The sequence below is a fragment of the Dermochelys coriacea genome, chromosome 2, assembly GCF_009764565.3.
Source record: "Dermochelys coriacea isolate rDerCor1 chromosome 2, rDerCor1.pri.v4, whole genome shotgun sequence".
Classification (NCBI taxonomy): domain Eukaryota; kingdom Metazoa; phylum Chordata; order Testudines; family Dermochelyidae; genus Dermochelys; species Dermochelys coriacea.
The window spans coordinates 207,965,510-207,985,034 of NC_050069.1; the positions used below are offsets into that span (position 1 = coordinate 207,965,510).

The window sequence follows — 19,525 nt, forward strand, 5'->3', positions numbered from 1 at the left end:
GATTTAATTGAAAGTTTGACCATAAGTTCCTCCTTAATGGTTTCTTGTTAGGTGGAAAGCTGCATTGCAGAACCACAATCAACACTCTCTGTGGGTGAATAAGCTGGTAGCTGGTTGGTGATTGTTGAAAAACATGTGCTTTGTTAAAATACACTCCCAACCCCAGAGCGTGTTTATCTTGCTATATAATTACTCGTGAGGTTTAATTAAGTATATTTGCAGGACAGCCATATCAGAGATCTTTGCGTCTGTAAGCAACACCCTATAACCACCTTCCCGCTTTTCACCCTTTAAAGATATTTGTTTTTTTCGCTACAATTAGTTTTCTATAAATGTAATATTACTTACCCCATCAGAGCTTGAATGGTTAACTCTTCTGAGCTTCTAAGAGCAACTAGAGATTTGCACATTTACTGACTGGTTACACTGATGCCTTCCCTTAAAAGTTATAAAACAGTAAACTTTATAAGCCCCAGTTCCGGCTATATGACATTTGGGTGCCAAATGAATAGGGTTTTGTCTATGAATTAGATCGTAAAATCATCCATAGCACAGACAGATAGGCTCACTGGCTATAAAAAGTCACGTGGTGCCATTAAAGTAAGTTTTATGGTTTTGGGGAGTTGACATCCAACATTATATACCACATAACATATAATCTCGCTGACGCTGGACTTCATTTGACTCTTTTGCAGGCTACGTGTGCCTCCTGGTCATTCAAATTGTCAGTTTTAGGTACAGAAGTATCCAAATCACAAGTTCTCAGTATTCTATGAAAAATGGCTCCTTACAAGTCAAGGTAAGTTTTATGCACAAGTTCCTTAAAGTTTATTTGTACAGTGGAGAACTGGACTCTCTCTGGCTCGATCCTTTCAGGACTGTCACATTGAATACAAAAATGCAGAATAATCTAGTAAGGATGCAGGTTGCGTTGAAAAGTTTTCCCTTCTCTGATTCTAACGTTCAGCAGCTAGCTCGATATTTTAACAATCAAATCAAAGTAAACCACAACAAGCGTCTTTGGCAGAGATGGATTCTGAGGCCTAACTTTAATTACTTTGACTACTGCAAAAGATAATTACTTCCTTTGCTCCATAAACTTTCCAGTTTAGAAAGGTTTTGTTTAGCAAAGAGTAGATACTGCAGCGATTTTTTTAAAAAGGGAATTACATGGATTGATATCATTTGAGAAGTACCTTATAGAGTCATGATAACCTGTAGGCGTGCCGATGTGGTAGTAATCTTTGGATTGGAAAATATTTTGCACACCAAAGCAAGCATGAAAATGGCATAGATTGAATTTTCGTGTTTAGGATTCCTCTTTACTGCTCTGTGTTGTATAGATAGCTATATCTATATGACTGTGTATCCCTATGTGTATACATGGTATGTGCGGGCACTCATAGCCACTTACAACTTTGTTATACCTTTTTCCAGAGACAATATTCATTTTTTGTATTTCCGGTGTTTTTTCTAAGGGAACACATTGACTGTAACTTGTAACGTTAATACAAGCTACTATAGGTCACAGTGCTGCAAATTATGAAATACAGACCAGGTTATAGACAATTGTAAATAACCCCGACTCTATATAGCTACAAATATTACTGGCTAGCAATTGTGAGGTAGGCCCCAGCTGCGTGTTTACTTCAACATTCTTTTTATTTAAGTAGACTATTCTCACCAGAGTGTGATTACTCAGCAGTAAACTTTATGGCCGGATTTAACTTTAGTCTTTGAATTTTCAGGGCTGAATGAAAGGGCGAAAGGAACTTTCACTTTCTCTCTGTCTCTGTCCTTCTTTCAGAGTAGCAGCCGTGTTAGTCTGTATTCGCAAAAAGAAAAGGAGTACCCGTGGCACCTTAGAGACTAACAAATTTATTAGAGCATAAGCTTTCGTGAGCTACAGCTCACTTCATCGGATGCATTACTTCTTTGTCCAGATCCTGAAAATCCTTACTCACAAGATCATTGCTTAGGTGAGTAGTCTCACTGAACCCATTAGGACTATTGGGGTGATGACTACTCATTTGAGTAAAGGTTTGAAGATTAGGCCCACAGGATTTAAATACAAATTTTGACATCTAATCTATCTAGCTATCTATCTATCTACTTCATAACTAAGGTTTGGTCATTTTCGAGTACACCAGACTCAACAGAGTTCTTTAAAACTACAGTGCAATGATATTGTTTTTCCTGACATGCCATAAATTCGAGATTAAAGAAGAACTGAGTTGTTTGTCACTAGATGATTTCTGGCTTTATTTTGTTAGATTCCTTTCTCTTTGAGTATTGTTAATTTTCGTAATATACGATAGCTGAAACTATTATCAAAATGGCAGAAAGGTGTTAGAGCTCAGGAGAATTATGAAGATTATTATTTGCACCTTTATAACATAATACCTCTGCAAGGTCTAAGAATGAAATAGAAAATTCATTCTACCTTTTTAAAAAAAAATTCAAATAATCAAGCATAAACATTGATAAAACACTATCATATAGTCAAGGTTAACCCCTCAAGCTACTCCAAAAGATATGGTAGGTTTACAAACTTTTAATATTTTGAGTTAATTCCCAACATAAGATTAAAAAGTTTTAGATACTTTTGTGTTTTAGTATCTTTCTATGAACACTAAATAAAGATATTTGCATATCATTGCTATAATAAAATGGAAAAAAGGTAGACTTTAAAAGTGCATTCTTTATTGCACTTTATAGCCAAAGTACAAACTAGAATAATTCCCATAACAAACAGCTGGCAGTTTCATGTTACACGAATATAACAGATTCAATATTAGGAACACAGCAAAGTTATATTTCATAGTAATACATTTAATTATATATCATAATACCCAGACAGTGTTTAATGGGAAAAAATCAAACAAACGCTAGTTTCAAAGTTTTGACTTCTTTCATATATTGGTGGTTTTCTGAATAAAAAGCCCTTATTTCTGCTATTTCATAGATTAAAACTAAAGATAATAGTTTGAATATCTTAGTTTCTTAGCTCCATTGTGAGAATTGGCACAAAATTCGAGGCAAATGTACTTAAATTCTATTTTAAGGGACCTTAATGTCATCTGCGGTTGTGAATTATCAGTGAAGGAAGTAAAATAATTTGCTACCAACATGAACTTCTTTGAATTTTAGCTTCTCAAGCATGCTATAGATAAGATACAGTGTGGACGTGTTTGGGTATTGTGAAAATATCCCAATATTTACAGATATATAAACACGCACATTGTGCAAGGAACTACGAGACACTCTTGAGACACAAAATAAAGTTGATTGAAAAATTACTACAAGTTTAAAGTACTTCTAATCTTGAATCACCCTCTCAAAGTTATGACAGCTTGAATCCTCTTAAAACAGAATTGCATTAAGATTTTATAATCCAGCCTGGAACGGAAAACTCAATACCTTCAAAACGCAAAACTCTAAACCTTTCACAGAACCTGTCTTCAGAGGGGAAGTGGCTGGTTCCTTCATAGAGAATTATAATTTGGAATCAAGATTTAGTTCTTTTCTGTGCCTATTATTTTTCTACGGTATTTTTGGACTAAGTGCACCTGAGTTTGTTTTACAGAAATCATCGCAAGTGGTGGTCTACTTGGTATTAAAATATAATTTACTAACTCCTTTGAAAGAAATACGTGAGGGTATGTGTCGTGTCCAAGCATAAGGCTAATTAAAGTTTAGGCAACCCGTTTGTGCATATACCTAGTAATTTAAAAGTCTTAACTTTCACTAAACTATAAGTATAACATGTCTTGTGAAAGTCAAATAATTTTAGGTTGGTAGAGTTGTCTGAGCCTTACACACATAATAATTATTAAACATAGCGAAATTACTATTTTCCCATTTCCTTACATTTAATAAGGGTGTGTCTGTAGAAGGGTGAGAACACAAATGTTTTCTGTGTGCGCTATGGGAAATTGACTATAACAGATTCATATGGGCTGATCATAATTTTCGATTTCAAATCTTACGTCCTGAAGGAATGTATTTTCCCCTCACAGTTAATACAAATATAATAAATGAAATACATAAATAAATAAACCTTCTAACCAAGCTAAGAAATCTCTTTTCCCCTTATCTTTTTCTCTCTTTTAAGCTTCAGATAGACACAGTTCAGTGTTTGAGTTTTTATGAACAGTACAAAAATATGACTCCTACAGTAGCCTGCTTATATTTGAAAGTATTCTCCTTTATAAATGAAAGCATCTTCACTAATATTTCGGAGGAAAACAAACACTCATGAACCATCTTAGTCATATGTATATATAGCTGCATATGTACACCATACCACATATGACATGCAGAATGTGCAAGATTTGCAAAGGTTTCCTTTTATAGTGCACATACGGAATCTGTCCTATATCCAAAAAAATGTCTTTTCAATAATAATATTTGTTATGAAGGTTATTGGGTAATTATTGCAATTTTGTGAAACAGTCCTTGCTTGAGGTGAAGTCTGTCTCTGGATAACAAATGGCAGCCCTTGCAGTTCACTGCCAGGTTAAGTAAATGCAGAAAAGATAAATCTGCACACCCTAGGAATCACCAGCAGAGCTCGCTTTAGACCAAGTTCACAGTCAACTCGTTTGCCTAGACAAGGCTTCACAAACAATTAGAGTTTCTTTATTTTTAAATAAAGGCGAAATGACTAAGTACTTAGCAACATAGAGCTACATCTTTCCCCCAGTGCTATACAGTACATTCTTTCCGACTCCATGTCCAAAACTTACCAGACTTTCACCTGCAATTGTAACCATATAGCGCCTTTCAGTTAATCTAGTCCCTCCAACGCTGGCGAAAGAGTTTGCAAACTGATTTAACAGCACTTTACAATGGTGAGAAATTTTTTTAAAAAATCCAGTTTTCTCAAAACAAACAAACAACAACAAAAACCCCAACAACAACAACACCACAAAAAACCCCACACACTTAAAAAGCCGGGGGGGAAACAGCAGAACCATAGAAACAAACAGTCCAAGTCCCTTGCTCCTAAAAGAAGCTGCATAGCTTTTGTATATCTTTGTGGTTTGGGCGTTACAACTGCAGGTCAAAAAGTTGAGGGTCAAAAGTTTACGTTTTGCACCACTCTTAGTCATTCGCCCAGACAGAGTTTGATGTCAATGTTATAGTCGAGATCTTGACTATCAGCACAAAAGATAAAATAGCTTTGAGTTAAGCGTGTATCACAGTATGGACTCCAGGTGAACTCTAGTGGTTGAATGACCTCAATTACCAAGGAAAGGATAGAAAATTCCTCTTTTCAGGAGTAATACATGTTGTATTTCATCTTGAATTATCAGCCACATTTTAGTCTGAATATCTCTGGCTCAGATGCACCAGGTAAACATGCATGTTACTGCAGAACACCAAAACGCGTTCCTAGCTGTATTCTTAAATACCATGGTCAAGTAACAAAATGTTTCACACTCCTTAATATAATAATCTCTTTAAGAGATTTAATGCAAAGACTTTTCGCTTTTCAAAATGTCAGGAAGATAAGACATTTAATCCATCTATTAACATGTGTGGCGATTCTAGCAGCCTCTTGTTTTTACTATAATTTCTGTAGTAAACACTAAACGGAACATAAACAGGACATATGGTAGGTTATATTTTTATTCCGAGGGTGAAAATCTAAAATTCAGAATAATGGGGCGATTTGTGATACTAACAGAGATTATTCTACAAAAAAACCTGACGGCGCTATACAGTTCCATAATTTCCAGGACTATCAAAGCTTTCTGGAATTACTCTCAGACAGAAATTGATAGTTAAACAAGTATCAGTATTTTTAGGCTGAATTTCTTTGGGTAAAGAGCACTTTCCAAGTTGTTGAGAATTTTTCTTGTCTTTAAGACAGTGACAGTGTTGAAGATTTAGCTCTGAAGTTAAGTATGTCAATAAAAAGCAACACACAGTATTACAAAAAGAAATTGGGAAGGTAATTATAAACCAAATATACAGTGTAGCACATAAATACAGGTCGAAATGATATTGAAGCAGTGCTTTGTTTAAGAGGGAAAGTTTATCCAAAATATTCAGATGTAAAAGGTCTGGGGAATGGGGGAGAGGTTATAATGAGGAAGTCAGTTGGGAAAAAGTACCTCATCTATACCCATGTTTAGCTGAATTAAGAACAAACAGGCATGGATTGTACGATATTCCTAGTTATTTGGATACAAATGAATTATTTGTCAGTGATATTGGGGGATCATTGCAGAAAGCAGGAGTTGTTGAAAATAAATTGTGAGGTGTTTGATTTCAAATCATTGAGAGATATTATTGGAGATTATGCCTACACCGCTTGTATATGACAGCAGTGTGGAAATATATAAATGTCATTACACACCGTGTATATATTGTTCATCAAATACCTATGTTGCCAACTTGTAATAAGATAATCAGATTGCATATTTTGGGTTAAAAAGAACTTTTCCCCCACTTGAGATATTACCTAGTACTGTTAGATCATTTGTTTGTTGAAAAAAGGAAAGTCTTGGTAGTAACCTGAAATATATAACCATTTATATATATTGTTAAGGAGTGGTAGACAGATTGTTTCCAATAATAACAAGTCTTTGATACTCCCTGACCGAAAAGCTGTTACTATAACTAAATTACACAAAATGAGGGAACTGAAATCTAGTTTCTTACTTACCAAAACAATTATTTTGATGCAAATCCTTGTATTCAACATAGTTTAAAATAAAAATATCAACGAGAATATTTTTAGAGTTCAACTGCAACTTCCATAAATATTGACTTATTTCAATTATTGTTTAAATGATTCCTTTTTAAAAAGGGAAACAGAGCAGTTATTAATTTGAGATGAACGATTCCTTGCCTTTGTACGTTCATTCTTTGAATGCAGCACACACTGGTCTCTGGTGTAGACTGTCTGGTCAAAAGACCATTCATTTAAAATTCTAACACACATCACATTTTGTGTGTGTTTATTTAACCATGCCGGTATAGAGCAAGCAAATCACTCCAAACATCCAGTTGTTAGAACATATACAGTGCCAGTGAAGTAATCGCTTTATAAAATAATGAACTTGGGGGCAAAAATTCAACCATTGCCCCAATCTTGACTATTTAAAGCAACCGTTTAGCATGTTAGTTTCATAGCTAACAAATGTTAAACTGAGTAGCTGTCTTGGGGGCTTTATGATTCCCAAAGAAGAAAGGAGAGATACAGTTGATACATTCCATAACGTTTACATTTTCCCGCTATTTTTTTTAATTTTGCCTTAGAAGTAGTGACCTGGGCAAAGCACCCTGCTATCTAAAAGACACTGTTATAGACCTTTTAGAAAAACTAAGTCCAAGGCCGAGGTGAACTTCAGGTCACCGCGTCTAACAAATATGAAAATGTCGGCTGGTGAAGGGCACGCCTTGTTGTTTAACAAAGACTGTCAATGTGTAAGATTAATAAGAAACAAAATGCACACGGTGTCACTTTTCGGTCACTTTGAAACTTGGGACAGGGTTGCATTCAAGAGGGAAAGCTGGGGCTAAATATATTCAAAATGGTTCAAATCAGATTCAGGCCAGGCTGCTCGCGAGTCTTTCTCTCTGTCCACCCTCTCTGGTGCATGGACAAGTTAAAAAGTGTAATTGAATTATTATTTTTTAAGTCTTTGGTTGTAAAACTATTTTATCCGCACGCACGGAAGTCAGCAGATGTGCTTGTATGTTTCACGAGACCTCTGATAGACTGTTTGGGTAGGCATGAGATTGGAGCCTGTTGGTGCATGAAGATTAGATATCGCACAATCAACTTCGTTTCAGTGAATTCCCAATCGCGTCTATCGCAAGATTCAGCTGGTAAACTTTTGGTCATATGTTAATTGTTTAACCGTGTGAAATATGGTCTGATTTTTTAAATTAAAAATAAAGGTTTTTTGTTTTGTTTTTGTTTGTTTGTTTGTTTGTTTGTTTGTTTTTAAAGCTGGGATGGTGCTACAAATTGGGTAACGGGAAATATCCGAGGATAGTTCTGAGATTGTTTATTACATCCATAAATCTTGCAGTAAAATGTCGAAATGGCCGTGTGTAAGATAACACTTGGTGGTCTTGGCTGGGTTCTTGTTTATGATAACAAAACCACAAAGACAAGGAACAGGCCTTTGGAGATCCTGCATAAGCACATCTTCACAGGCTGCTAGAACCACAGGAAAAACAGGCTTCATCTGAGCAGCTGAGGTCACCTTGTAGATTTACAATCGCGTGCAAAATTGTATTATTTTCTGTTTCACTGAGAAACACAGCTACACAGTAGAAAGAAGTACAGTTGAACAAGTATACTTTGAAGTGTAATCACGGTAAATATTATTAATGAGAACCTGGGAAGCTCTCCGAATACAACACTCAGCATACAAAATAAGGTACCAGCTTTCGTTGTATTTTACTTGAGGTTTTGAAGTACGGTAGTTACTGCAGTATTCTGGACATGATAATTAAGGAGCTCCCTTATATTAGGAGGATAATATTTAGGGTAACCCAGTTTAATGCAATTGTGCGCGCCTACGTATATTTGTATCCGTGTATGAATGTACAGCTGTGCACCGAAAACAACGTACTGTTGGTCTCTAACAATCTCATCTTCTTGCCACACTGTACGGGTTAGCTTTATTGTTTTAATAGATATTTGGATTTTGCCGAAAAATAGTCTCCAAACAATCTAGTGCTTCCTGTGTATACTACAATTTGTTGTAATGAATAGTTGTGGATGTTAGATGCGTGTGGGGTTTGTGTAACCATATTTTCTTCTACATACAAAGTAAATAGAGAAAGGCATCTTTCACATCAGTTAAAAAGTTGCACAGACGTTCAGTAGGAAATGAGTAAGTAAATGTGCTTTAACTCTCTGCAAATTAGACATTAGATATTAGCAAAAATGAGTAATTGTTTATGTAAGTATCACAGTATGTTGGAAATGTTCAAACATACACCAGATGATCTGCAATATATGTGTATTTATATGTCTATAATATAAATTAGTGCAGTATACGTGTGTAAGTATCTAGTTAGACCTAACATATATTAAATTATAATTTTATATTTATATAATGTTATCTATAAAACTGCAAAAGACAACAATCTGAATTGAAGCCATGATAGCTACTATGAGGAAAAAGATCTAAATTGTACCAAAATTTTTGCTTTATATATTCAGTTAGATGCATTTTTCTATTCTCGAAGGAGAGACTATCCCTTCAGGAAAAATGCTCCTGAAGAGGCTGGCAGATATTTGTATTCGATTTTCTAGAAAACAACCAACCAACCAACCAACCAACCAACGAACCAACAAAAATATAAAATAAATTCTAAAAATTTCAGTATTAACTCCAAACACACAACAGCAGATGGAATTAATAAGTAATTTATTATTTTAAAATAATGGTGTAATTAGTTTAACTACCAAATTTCAATTACCTACGGTCAGGCGGTTGCCTCTTTTCCTTCCTGAGCTGCAAATATTGTTAGCAGACTAATTTTTAGCAATTTAGAAGTCATAGAGTTTTTTCTGCATTCTAATTTCAGTATTGTAGGCTACTTTGTGAAAGATGTCAGTGCATTCTCCTATAATAAAAACCCCACCCCAAATCAAACCAAACCAAACCCAAAACAAAACAAACAAAACCCCAAAACGTAAATTTGTAGTTTGGGAAAAGCTCACACTCGGAAAGAAATATTCCCAGTTAGTCATTTTATTGGAATTTCTTTCTTTCTTTCTTTCTTTCTTTCTTTCTTTCTTTCTTTCTTTCTTTCTTTCTTTCTTTCTTTCTATATCGTTAATGGCACATAGCACCACCAACTAATCTATTTGACCCTTTCTCCCCTTTTATATTAACTTCCGAATCTAGTTATATGTTATCACAGCTCGCAATCTACAAAGGGATAAAAATTCTCAAATAACTAAATTATCATACAATAACAACGTTTAAAAGCTCTGGGGACAGATCATAGAGAAACAAATACTGATTTGCAATTAGTTGGCCTCTATTTCACAGGTTCTAGCAGCCTCATTTCCACCTTGATATATAATGTATGCCCAATCCTAAATCAAGTGATTTTGAAAAGGAGAGTTGTAAACTATTGTCATTGTATTTGATTATTATGCAACGTCAATTTCTTTTCCTGCATACTACATTTTAGTTTCTCGTTGATTTCTGATCCTCCCCTCCCCACCTTTCCTCCCCCCTCCTTCTTCTTCTCCCCCCTCCCCCAAATCCTAGAGGAAATAAAACGTTTGTGGCCAGGATGAATTTGCGACTGACAGCGCCGAATTTAGGTCTCTCTCTCCGTTCCATAGGGAAGAGGGGGAAATAACTGGCCACAATAAGCAGCAATCACAGTGTAGCAAAGCTCAAACTCGCGTGGCTTTGAGCAAAATCTTGTTCTCCTGTTCTAAGAGTCCGAGGCCACCCGTGGGAGAGGTATCTGGTCGAACGGCGGGTTTAGGGGAGGGGGTTGGTGCGATGGATACTAGGGATGCGCCTCGGGTTTCGCTCCCCTTTCTGGCTGCGCAGGTTTTTACCATTGCTGGGACCTCTCTCCCCAGCTGGGTAGGAGACGGTTTGGGCTGCTGCTGCTGCCGCCCTGGGCTCCTCCGGCACTCACCATCTTTCCATTTCCTGATCCGGGGTCCGCAAACAGCGCAGCAATTGGCCCTGCCGGTCAGGTGGTGTGTGTGTGTGTGTGTGTGTGTGTGTTGCGCGCTCGGGTTGTTGTGGGGGGAGGGGGGGGGAGGCCCAAACTTTGGCAGCCGGCACTTGACAGCGGCGAGAGGAGGAGGGGGAGGGAGGGAGGGAGGGAGGCAGGGAGGAAGGGCGGAGGGGGGGGGAGGGGGCGGGGCCTCGGCGAGCCCAGAAAAACGACAACGCGAGAAAAATTAGTATTTTTGCACTTCAACAAATTAATGACCATGAGTTCGTTTTTGATAAACTCCAACTACATCGAGCCCAAATTCCCGCCCTGCGAGGAGTATTCGCAGCACAGCAGCGCCAGCGGCAGCAGCGGCGGCGGCACCTACCACCCCCACCAGCAGCCGCACCTGCACCAGCACCCGGCGCACCCGGGCCAGCCTCTCCCCGACTACTACCAGCGGCCCAGCAGAGACCCTGGATACCAGCCACCCCCGCCCGAGGCGCTCTACCCCGCGCAGCCACCCGGCTACCCCGAGGCGCCCTACAGCTACAGCAGCGCCAGCGCCAGCCCGGGCCAGGAGCAGCCAGCCCCGGGGGCCTCTCCCCCACCGCCACCGAAGGGGCACCGTGTCCAGCCCCAGCCCCTGCTCCAAAGCCACGTCCTGCAGCACCAGCGCCACTGCGAAGCAGCCCCCGCCGCAGGGGCCGGGGCCAGCCCAGGGTGCCCCCTCCTGCCTGACAAGAGCCTGCCCGGCCTCAAAGGCAAAGAGCCCGTGGTGTACCCCTGGATGAAGAAGATCCATGTGAGCACTGGTGAGTGGGACCGCCTGAGAGGAGGAGGAGGAGGAGGAGGAGGGGAGGACGCTGAAGGTGCTGCAAGGTTGGGTTGGGTTTTTATGTGGGCGCGTTTCCTAATACAAACGTGAGAAACCTTTTGTATCCGGGGTCCTTTATCGAGAGATTTACGAGACGCCAAACCGTTAGGGCAGTAATTATAGCCCCCATAAATTTAATTGCCCTGCCAGTGGCTCTGGGCCATGTGCCTTTGAAGCTTTTCTTCCACCCAAATGCCCATCACCATTTTTTATTGCGCTTCCATTGTTTCCTATTGTCAATAGCCTGTGAAACATTGTCTTGCAGTTATGTCTCTGATTTGAACCTGGTGTCAAGTTATTATATAATGATTCTGTTCAATTGCTTTTTTGTGTGTGTTCAGTCAATCCCAATTACACTGGAGGCGAACCCAAGCGGTCTCGAACTGCCTACACCAGACAACAAGTCTTAGAGCTGGAGAAGGAGTTCCACTTTAACCGTTACCTGACCAGGAGGCGACGCATTGAGATAGCACATACACTTTGTCTCTCGGAGCGCCAGGTCAAGATTTGGTTTCAGAATCGGAGGATGAAATGGAAGAAAGATCACAAACTGCCTAACACTAAGATGCGCTCCTCAAACCCATCTACTGCTAGTCAGCAAGCCAAAGCACAGACACAGGGCCACCACCATCCACTCGATGGGTCAACACCCAACTCATCAGCCCTATAATTATTTTTATATTTGTTTTTTTCAGTTGCCTATTTTTGTGTTGACCATTTGGACCAAAACAACTGTATACAGAATCAGAAGAAACGTGCCCTGTACAGGGTACATGTTGAAACCAAAACCTGGACAAATTGTCTACATTGTACAGAGATAATGGTTCCATTCCCATCAGTCTTTTGTATTTATGAAAGTATGCTGTACCTTCAGTGTGACAGAGTGCTGGATGCTGTAATGGATGAAGTCTGTATCCAAGAAGGACTCTTTTGTACATAACACTTTAAAAATAAAATACAGTTAAAATAATAACTCTTGAGACACTTGTGTAAGACATTGACTTGAGTTGTGTTGTTTCGTGCAATGTTCGTGGATTCTCCAGTATATGCAGACAGAAGAAACCAAATTTTATGTCATGGAGATTTTATGAAAACTGTCCCATTACAGTCTGACAGGCAATGTTTAATGTAACAAGAGTTATTTAATTGTTTTTAAGAGTAGCCATTGCGGTAGTTGTGATATAATCGTTTCCCCCATGTCTCCTATTGCATTTATTTAAAAATATTAAAGGCTGTTGCTGTCTTCATATCTGGCACGTCTAACTGTTTCGGTTTGTGTACAATTTGTGAATTTTGGTGTGATGTATATATTGCCAATATTGGTAATAAAGAATACTCTGTACAAAAAAAATTAAAGGCTTCAAACACAAGTTCATGTAATGCTGTTTCCTAAACGTTATGCCTTGCTGATATAACTACAATTATTTAAAAATAACGGCTTATCACATTGTTTTAACTTTAATGAATCTTGTCAATACAGTTGTTTGACTTCAAATTTAGTTAAAGAGATGCTGTTAGTTGCCTGCCTTCACAAAACATAGAGCCTGCTTGAACAAGTATATGTATTATTTATTGCCTAGATGAGCTGTGTCCTGTAGCAACCTTGCCAGAGGTTCAGTCTGTCTATTCATCTATATGTATATGGCTATTCCCACCCTATGCACAGAGAAATAGAGCTTTCACACTCAGTCAGTGAACTGAAATGAACTAATTTACTTTAATAGAACTAAGACAGCTAACCATGATACACTTTAAAAATATCTGACCAGTCATTATTTATTCGTTCACTTGGTATTTATTGTGACTTGTCAATTCACTATGAAGAATTAAGGGGAACTGTATGGGTGACAAAAGTTTCTTTATTTCAAAGGCATCTATTTTGAAAAGTATTTGGTGTAAACAGAAAGCCTTAATAACTAAATGAAATCTGGTACAACCCAGAGGTTTAATCTGGTAAATGTGTTCCGAATGATTCTGGAAAACAGTATTCAGGTGTTTCAAACTCTTACTAACCTTCTCATTGTCAAGGATGTTGAGAAATATACCAAAGGTTGAATTATTACAATAAAATGTATACAATTTATAAGCATTTTCATATCACTTTGTCGAGAGTATCATTGACATTGAAACCTATTAACTGAGCAGAAGAACTTGTAAGCGGAAACTCTATCACTGTTTTTCTGCCAGAAAAAGATCAAGGGGCCACATTTTATTTGCCATACTCATGAAAGTATGTCCAGGTACTAAACTGGAGTCGACGAGTCTTCTCACGTGAGTAAGGCGAGCAAGATTTAGTTCCTTTATTTAAATATATCACAATTTACTCAGTAAGAAAGCACATTGGCACAACAATATTGTGAGCATCACTGCCCGTCCCAGGAACACATACCATTTCAATGAAAAATTTAACATGTCACTGGAAGAGTATATTCAGCATCAAAGCTATGGCAGTTGTAAATACATTTAGCAAACAGGGTTGTCTTCACATTGAACAACTAACCACCCTGAAAAGTATGTTTCCGTTACCATGCTGCTGTTTACTAAATCCTAAAACGTTTTCTATGTTAGCTGCCTCAATATAAAAGAAACGGAATATATCTGAAGGTGGGGTAACTGCTGTTATCTCTCACTCTGTGCAACGTACAGCTCTTTGTTTTGTTTGTTGTGTGGAACATTTCCCCCCAATTTATTTTAAAACCAAATGAGCAGAAATTATCAAAATCCCAAATCAAACATTTTAATTGAGAATAATTTATTACTGAAGACTATGCTTATAAACCTATTTTCCCTTCGTAAAACTACATGAAACCACGCGCTGAAAATAGTAATTTTACTGAGTATCATTAATCACCTCCTACAATAAATACTTCTTTGTAATTCAACAGCCGTTCTGAAAGGCATTCTCTTGGAAAAAGTCTGTGAAGACGCAAAGGATTTTCCTGGAAAAAAAAAAAGTGGTGATGTGTAAAGACACAGCATCTTGGCAGTCTGCTAAAAAAATGTATACTGCCTTGTTGGAGAATCAGCCCCGGTCTGCAAAATATCACATGGCAGATTATCAACATTTAAGGTAAATTTTCATTTGTACCCCACTCCACCCTTTTTAAAGCTGCATAGTGTTTGATATGTGAGTGTTACTATGCTTCTCGTGTGATATAATCAGTGTTACAATCACTTAGAAAATTAAATCTCAGAGTTTAAACTCTGGCATTGTCCAGCCTTTGCTAGGGCAACCAGAAGAGTTCACTGAAAGGACAAATTTTCTATCCCATTAATTGTTTTTTTAGAGAAGCAGACTGACCCTTCAAACCCTTGACCTTTAAAGACAGTATCCTTTTAAATCCAGCTCTTGGACCTAAATGTCTCTCTTTGGCTTGCTGTCTCTCTCTCTCTCACACACATATTTATCTGCTCTCGCCACAAAGGAAAGCGGCACAAAATGCTAAAGGTGGAAGTTTGTCAATATTTCAAATAAAGACAAAATCAGATCTGAGTCTCTTTAATTGTCACAGTTAGAGCCAAGCCGTTAACCCCCGCCCCTTCCCACCAAGAAAAATGGTAGTTTTTCAAGGTCTCCCTTCCAGTTTCTACTGCAATCTCTGATATACCTGGTGTTTTATTACAAGAGGAACTCATCTGTGACAAGCAGCACGCAGTATTTAATAACTATGCCCATTCTCCATTGAACGTTTAGCCAGCGCTCTGACATTTTTTGGTATACTCTGAGCCCTATGGACTGCTTCTGGGGTTTGGGGGATGGGTGGGGGAGGAAGGAAGGTGGAGGTCTTGACAAGCTTGTCAGTAGACTCCATCTTTCTTCTCCCCTCCCTAGCCCGAGCCTCCATTCCAAGCCAGAAGTCTGATCATGGGCCCGATCCTGAAATCCCTTACTCAGGAGTCACGCCAACAGCGCTTACTCATTCCAGAAGACCCATTGAAACCAACAGACTACGGGTGCCAGAAAGCTTGGCAGCATCGCTGCGTTAGCATCTCTACTTTAGGACACTCTATGATATTATTCCATGACAGCCATGACATGAATCGACTTGTAGAGTAATAAACAAAAAGACTGGGGGTTCATTCTGTGATTTTTGGAAGCAGATATACCCAGATTTCTCTTTTGTATTCATTCTCCACCCTATTGCAGACTTTGTGAGATTGTTGAAAACAGTACTCCAATACATCTACAATTATATGTATCCTTTTAGATGGATTGCTGTTGTATGAGAAATATGATATCCGATACGAATATCATTAATAGAACACAGAGTATTAAGAGCTTGAGTCTTATTTTGTTTTAACCCCAGTTACCGCACTAGAAGGTGTTACATTTACTCCATTGTAGACACCCTGGGACTGATTCTGACATAGCGTATACTACTTTACACCAATGTAATTCCATTGAGTTCACTAGAGTCACTAATGTAAGCAAGACCTGAATGAGGCCCACTGGTTCAAATGAATGCCTGGGTTAATATCTCTGAAGCCAAAGGAATTATGCCAGGCATTCATTTAGCCCACTAACTGTGTATTTCCTAAATACAGAAAGGAAACCTCTCTTTTAACTCTTTATTATACTTTCCAACGAGATGTACAAATGGCAGAGCAAAAGAATTATTCACAGACCTCTTATACCACATGAATATTGATAAACTGTGGTAAGCCAATTCTTTGTCAGTTTTAAAGGAATCATAAGGGCAAATATACTTGGTATCAGTATTGTCAGCATATTATCGTGTGTAATAACTGTTAGAAGAGGGATGGACTATAATTATGCATGTTACAGTCTGCTGTAGACAATACAAATCCGGAATCAAATGGCTAATTTAAAGCTAAGGTCTGTGAGACTGCCTGATCTTACAATAGCAGACAAGCACATGTTATTAATGTTCAAATGATCTCCCAAGAAACTGAAAAGCTGTCAAAAACAACAGAGATAATGGGACCTAAATAAGCAAAACAGAAACCCTGCACTAGTAGATAAAGGTGTTGCGTCTTTTCTTGTGTAGATATTGAAATTTTAATCTTTAAGGTCACGTGACTCATTAAATAATTAATGCAGATAGTCAGGAATGGATCTGTGGCCGTCAGTTCTCACTAGGAGTGATTCTCTCTGAAGTGAAACTCAACTTCCTATTTGAGTTTTTAAAAAAGCCCCGATTTGTCTTGAAAGAGTCTAAACTTCTTAAGAAAGCAGTAGGGACTATGTTGGTAAGTATTTAGTGTGTACTGTATTTATAGCTTGATAATTATAGCTTGATAATTGTTTGTACTAACTTTGTTGAAGTCTGCTGAGTATTTACTTAGCAAGTTTAATATTTAGAAATGTTAAATCTTTGTTTTAGCTGCTTTGTGGTCACATTATGGCTTTTTGTGATTAAGTGTTACGGAGTCAAACACATTTGATAATGTTCTAATTCACACTGTGGAAGGCTGGATACCACAGTGCAGGAAGACTGCTTTGTTCAATTTCCCTGGCATTAATAAATCACCGGCTTCTAATGCAGGGCCAAGAAAGCAATGGAAAGGCAGCAAGCATTGTAAAGGAAAAGTCATGGGCAAATTTCTCTATGACTCATTAGTCTGAACGATTTATGTACGAAGTTAAAGTGCCGCAATGAATATTAGAATTCGGGATAACAACAAATTAAAAAAAAAAAGTCATAGCGTTTGTAAAGTGCTTTATTGCTACTTAGCAACTCTTTCAAGAAGAAGTATAGTTTAAAGGACTGTGGCAGTATAAAATATTGTGGTGTAACTTAATAGCTCCAAAATAAATAGCAGAAAGTCGTTGGCACCATTTTCAGATGCACAGTCCATATTTTAAAGGAGGGGGGTAAATCCAATCAAGACATTCGGATCAATTTTTATTGAGGTTGATAACATGATTATTGATTATGGATCAAAATGGTTAAAGAGTGAGTTTTAACATAAAATAGAAGTACTCCATGCCCTCACTGTATTTTTTGGAATGATGTGAATATCAGAGCTAAGAAAACAGCAGGCAACTGAATTCAAGCTGGAGATAGCCATCTGAAAAAATTAAGTTTCAATTTGTTTATATATTTTATCAGTGAGCGCTCTATATTTATGAAAGGGAAATAAACAGCCCAGTAAGCTATTATTGCATTATTTTCTATAGACTTGTAATTCTACACCAAATTTCAAATTATTATAGTAATTATGGAACTACTAAATTAGCAAAGCAAAATCTCTTCTCCAAAAGTTCTCCCAAGACAGACTTCATATTTTCCAAGGCTCGGATGACACCCTTCTAAGAAATCGTGTTAATTAACTATGAGCATTTACATTTACTGGCAATCCTAAGACACAATGCATAGGATTTATTAGGAATAATGAATGCATGGGGTACGTTATTATATCTGATAAATACCTTAGTAAATGTAATCTAAAAATATTTGAAGAGTATGATTATTGGCTTCTTGGGGTCTGTAATATTATAAGACCGACAAAAAATTACAATATCTAAGTGCTAAATGTTTCTGCTTCGTCTTCTTCTTCTTTTTCCACAACAGCTTTTAGTAAAGAGTTGAAGGGTTTGATCCAGCTCTCATTGAAGTCAACGGCAGAACTCTCATAGAATTTAATGGGAATAGATTCGGGCTGGAATCCTTAAGTTTTTGAATAAAAATCCTAGTATACCGTGTCCTACATTCAAACTGGAACCACTTTCTTGATTTATTCAACAGAGATGAACATCACTAGTTGTGTTTAATGTCTGCTCTTGATTAAATGATCCTAAGCAAAGGTTTCCCAGAGGAAAATAAAGCATACATTCATGTAACAAGAGTTTGGAATGACAATATTTCCAAACACTTGGAGACAGAAGGCATAGCAGTCTACCACAAAAGGCGTGTTCAGATACCAGAGTTCTTTATTGTTGTATAAAATAATCTTTTACACATTACACCAATCAATGGATTCCCTTCAGTAGTTTTATGCACATCCACGACTTTAGTCTTTTAAAAGAATTAAGCAAGCCACATATTTTTGTATGAATAAATATCTTCCTTTCTGATTCTCATTCAGGCTTTGTTTGTTGCTTATTTACAGAAATCCAGTGCACCGAAAAAGACGATTTACTGAGCGATAACAGCAGGAAATAATTCAGTCCACTGTTAGAAGTTTTAGGAGGTAAGGACTTCGGAAAATAAAATCTGTCGTGGGATAGTTTTGTGTAGAGTTCATATTTCCTAGTGCTTGCATATGTGGGGGAAAATGCTGTTACAATGAGATTTTATTGTGATAAATATTTAACCGAGTTGGAATTTTCCGGATTGAATCCATTCATCTTCTATGGCTGGTGAATGCGAGTGTCTCGACAGACAAAGAAATATATGGAACAGAATTAATAGCAGTCCTCATAGAGGCATTTGAAACAGGAAAGATGCAAAGTAATTTAAAGAGCGAAAGAAGTTGGTAATTTCTTTGTCCATTCTTAGTTCCGTCCAAAATCGAAGTCTCAAAGCAAGAGACAGGTAGTTGAAGCAATTTTAGTGTTGAGTGGCTTTCGTAGTTTTTTTGTTTGGTTCCCTTGAGTAGTTTTGCAATGACTCCTGTGTGATTTGGAATTAGGAACATAAAAATAAATATTCTGATTTTAGAAACTCTGGCTTTTGCTTCACAAAATACACCAGAGGAGCATCGGTTTTATGTGTTTTGTATATTTTGGACTTCTCTGCATTGTGTGCAAATAAATGTAATGCTCTTCATGGTGACAATATTATTTTGGCAATGGTAGGAGAGGATTATATAGAACTGTTTCAAATTCTTGCCAGCTTTACCTGCTTATTTTTTATGCTGATACATAATTAGTGTAGTTTACTACCTTTTAAAGGCTGCCATAAATTATAGGGCTACAAGGGCTACTTGTGTTGATTTAATAGCCTGTTGAAATCCTTCCTACAAAGAGACACGGCAAATATCCATTCATTCCCATTTTAAGAAAAGGAAAAGAAA

The 19,525-nt window shown here is 37.6% G+C and overlaps 2 protein-coding genes across 6 annotated transcripts in view; both read left to right on the top strand.

Moving 5' to 3' along the window:
* Positions 1-19,525, top strand: part of HOXA3 (homeobox A3) — a 46,812-nt gene that overhangs the window by 10,607 nt on the left and 16,680 nt on the right. Inside the window, exons 2-4 of one of the 5 annotated variants that reach the window (XM_038388874.2) lie at positions 696-799; positions 14,431-14,615; positions 18,620-18,700. The gene's annotated coding sequence lies outside the window, so the exon portion shown is untranslated. Of the gene's footprint in view, positions 1-695; positions 800-1,958; positions 1,980-6,585; positions 8,406-14,430; positions 14,616-16,001; positions 16,757-18,619; positions 18,701-19,525 lie in introns of those variants that run through there. The other 4 variants (XM_043509133.1, XM_043509131.1, XM_043509132.1 and 1 more) reach the window with 4 other exon arrangements.
* On the top strand, positions 10,866-12,915 carry HOXA4 (homeobox A4). Its single transcript, XM_038388877.1, has 2 exons — positions 10,866-11,483; positions 11,887-12,915. Exons 1-2 carry the CDS (start codon positions 10,943-10,945, stop codon positions 12,213-12,215), a joined length of 870 nt encoding a protein of 289 aa, XP_038244805.1. The 5' UTR covers positions 10,866-10,942; the 3' UTR covers positions 12,216-12,915.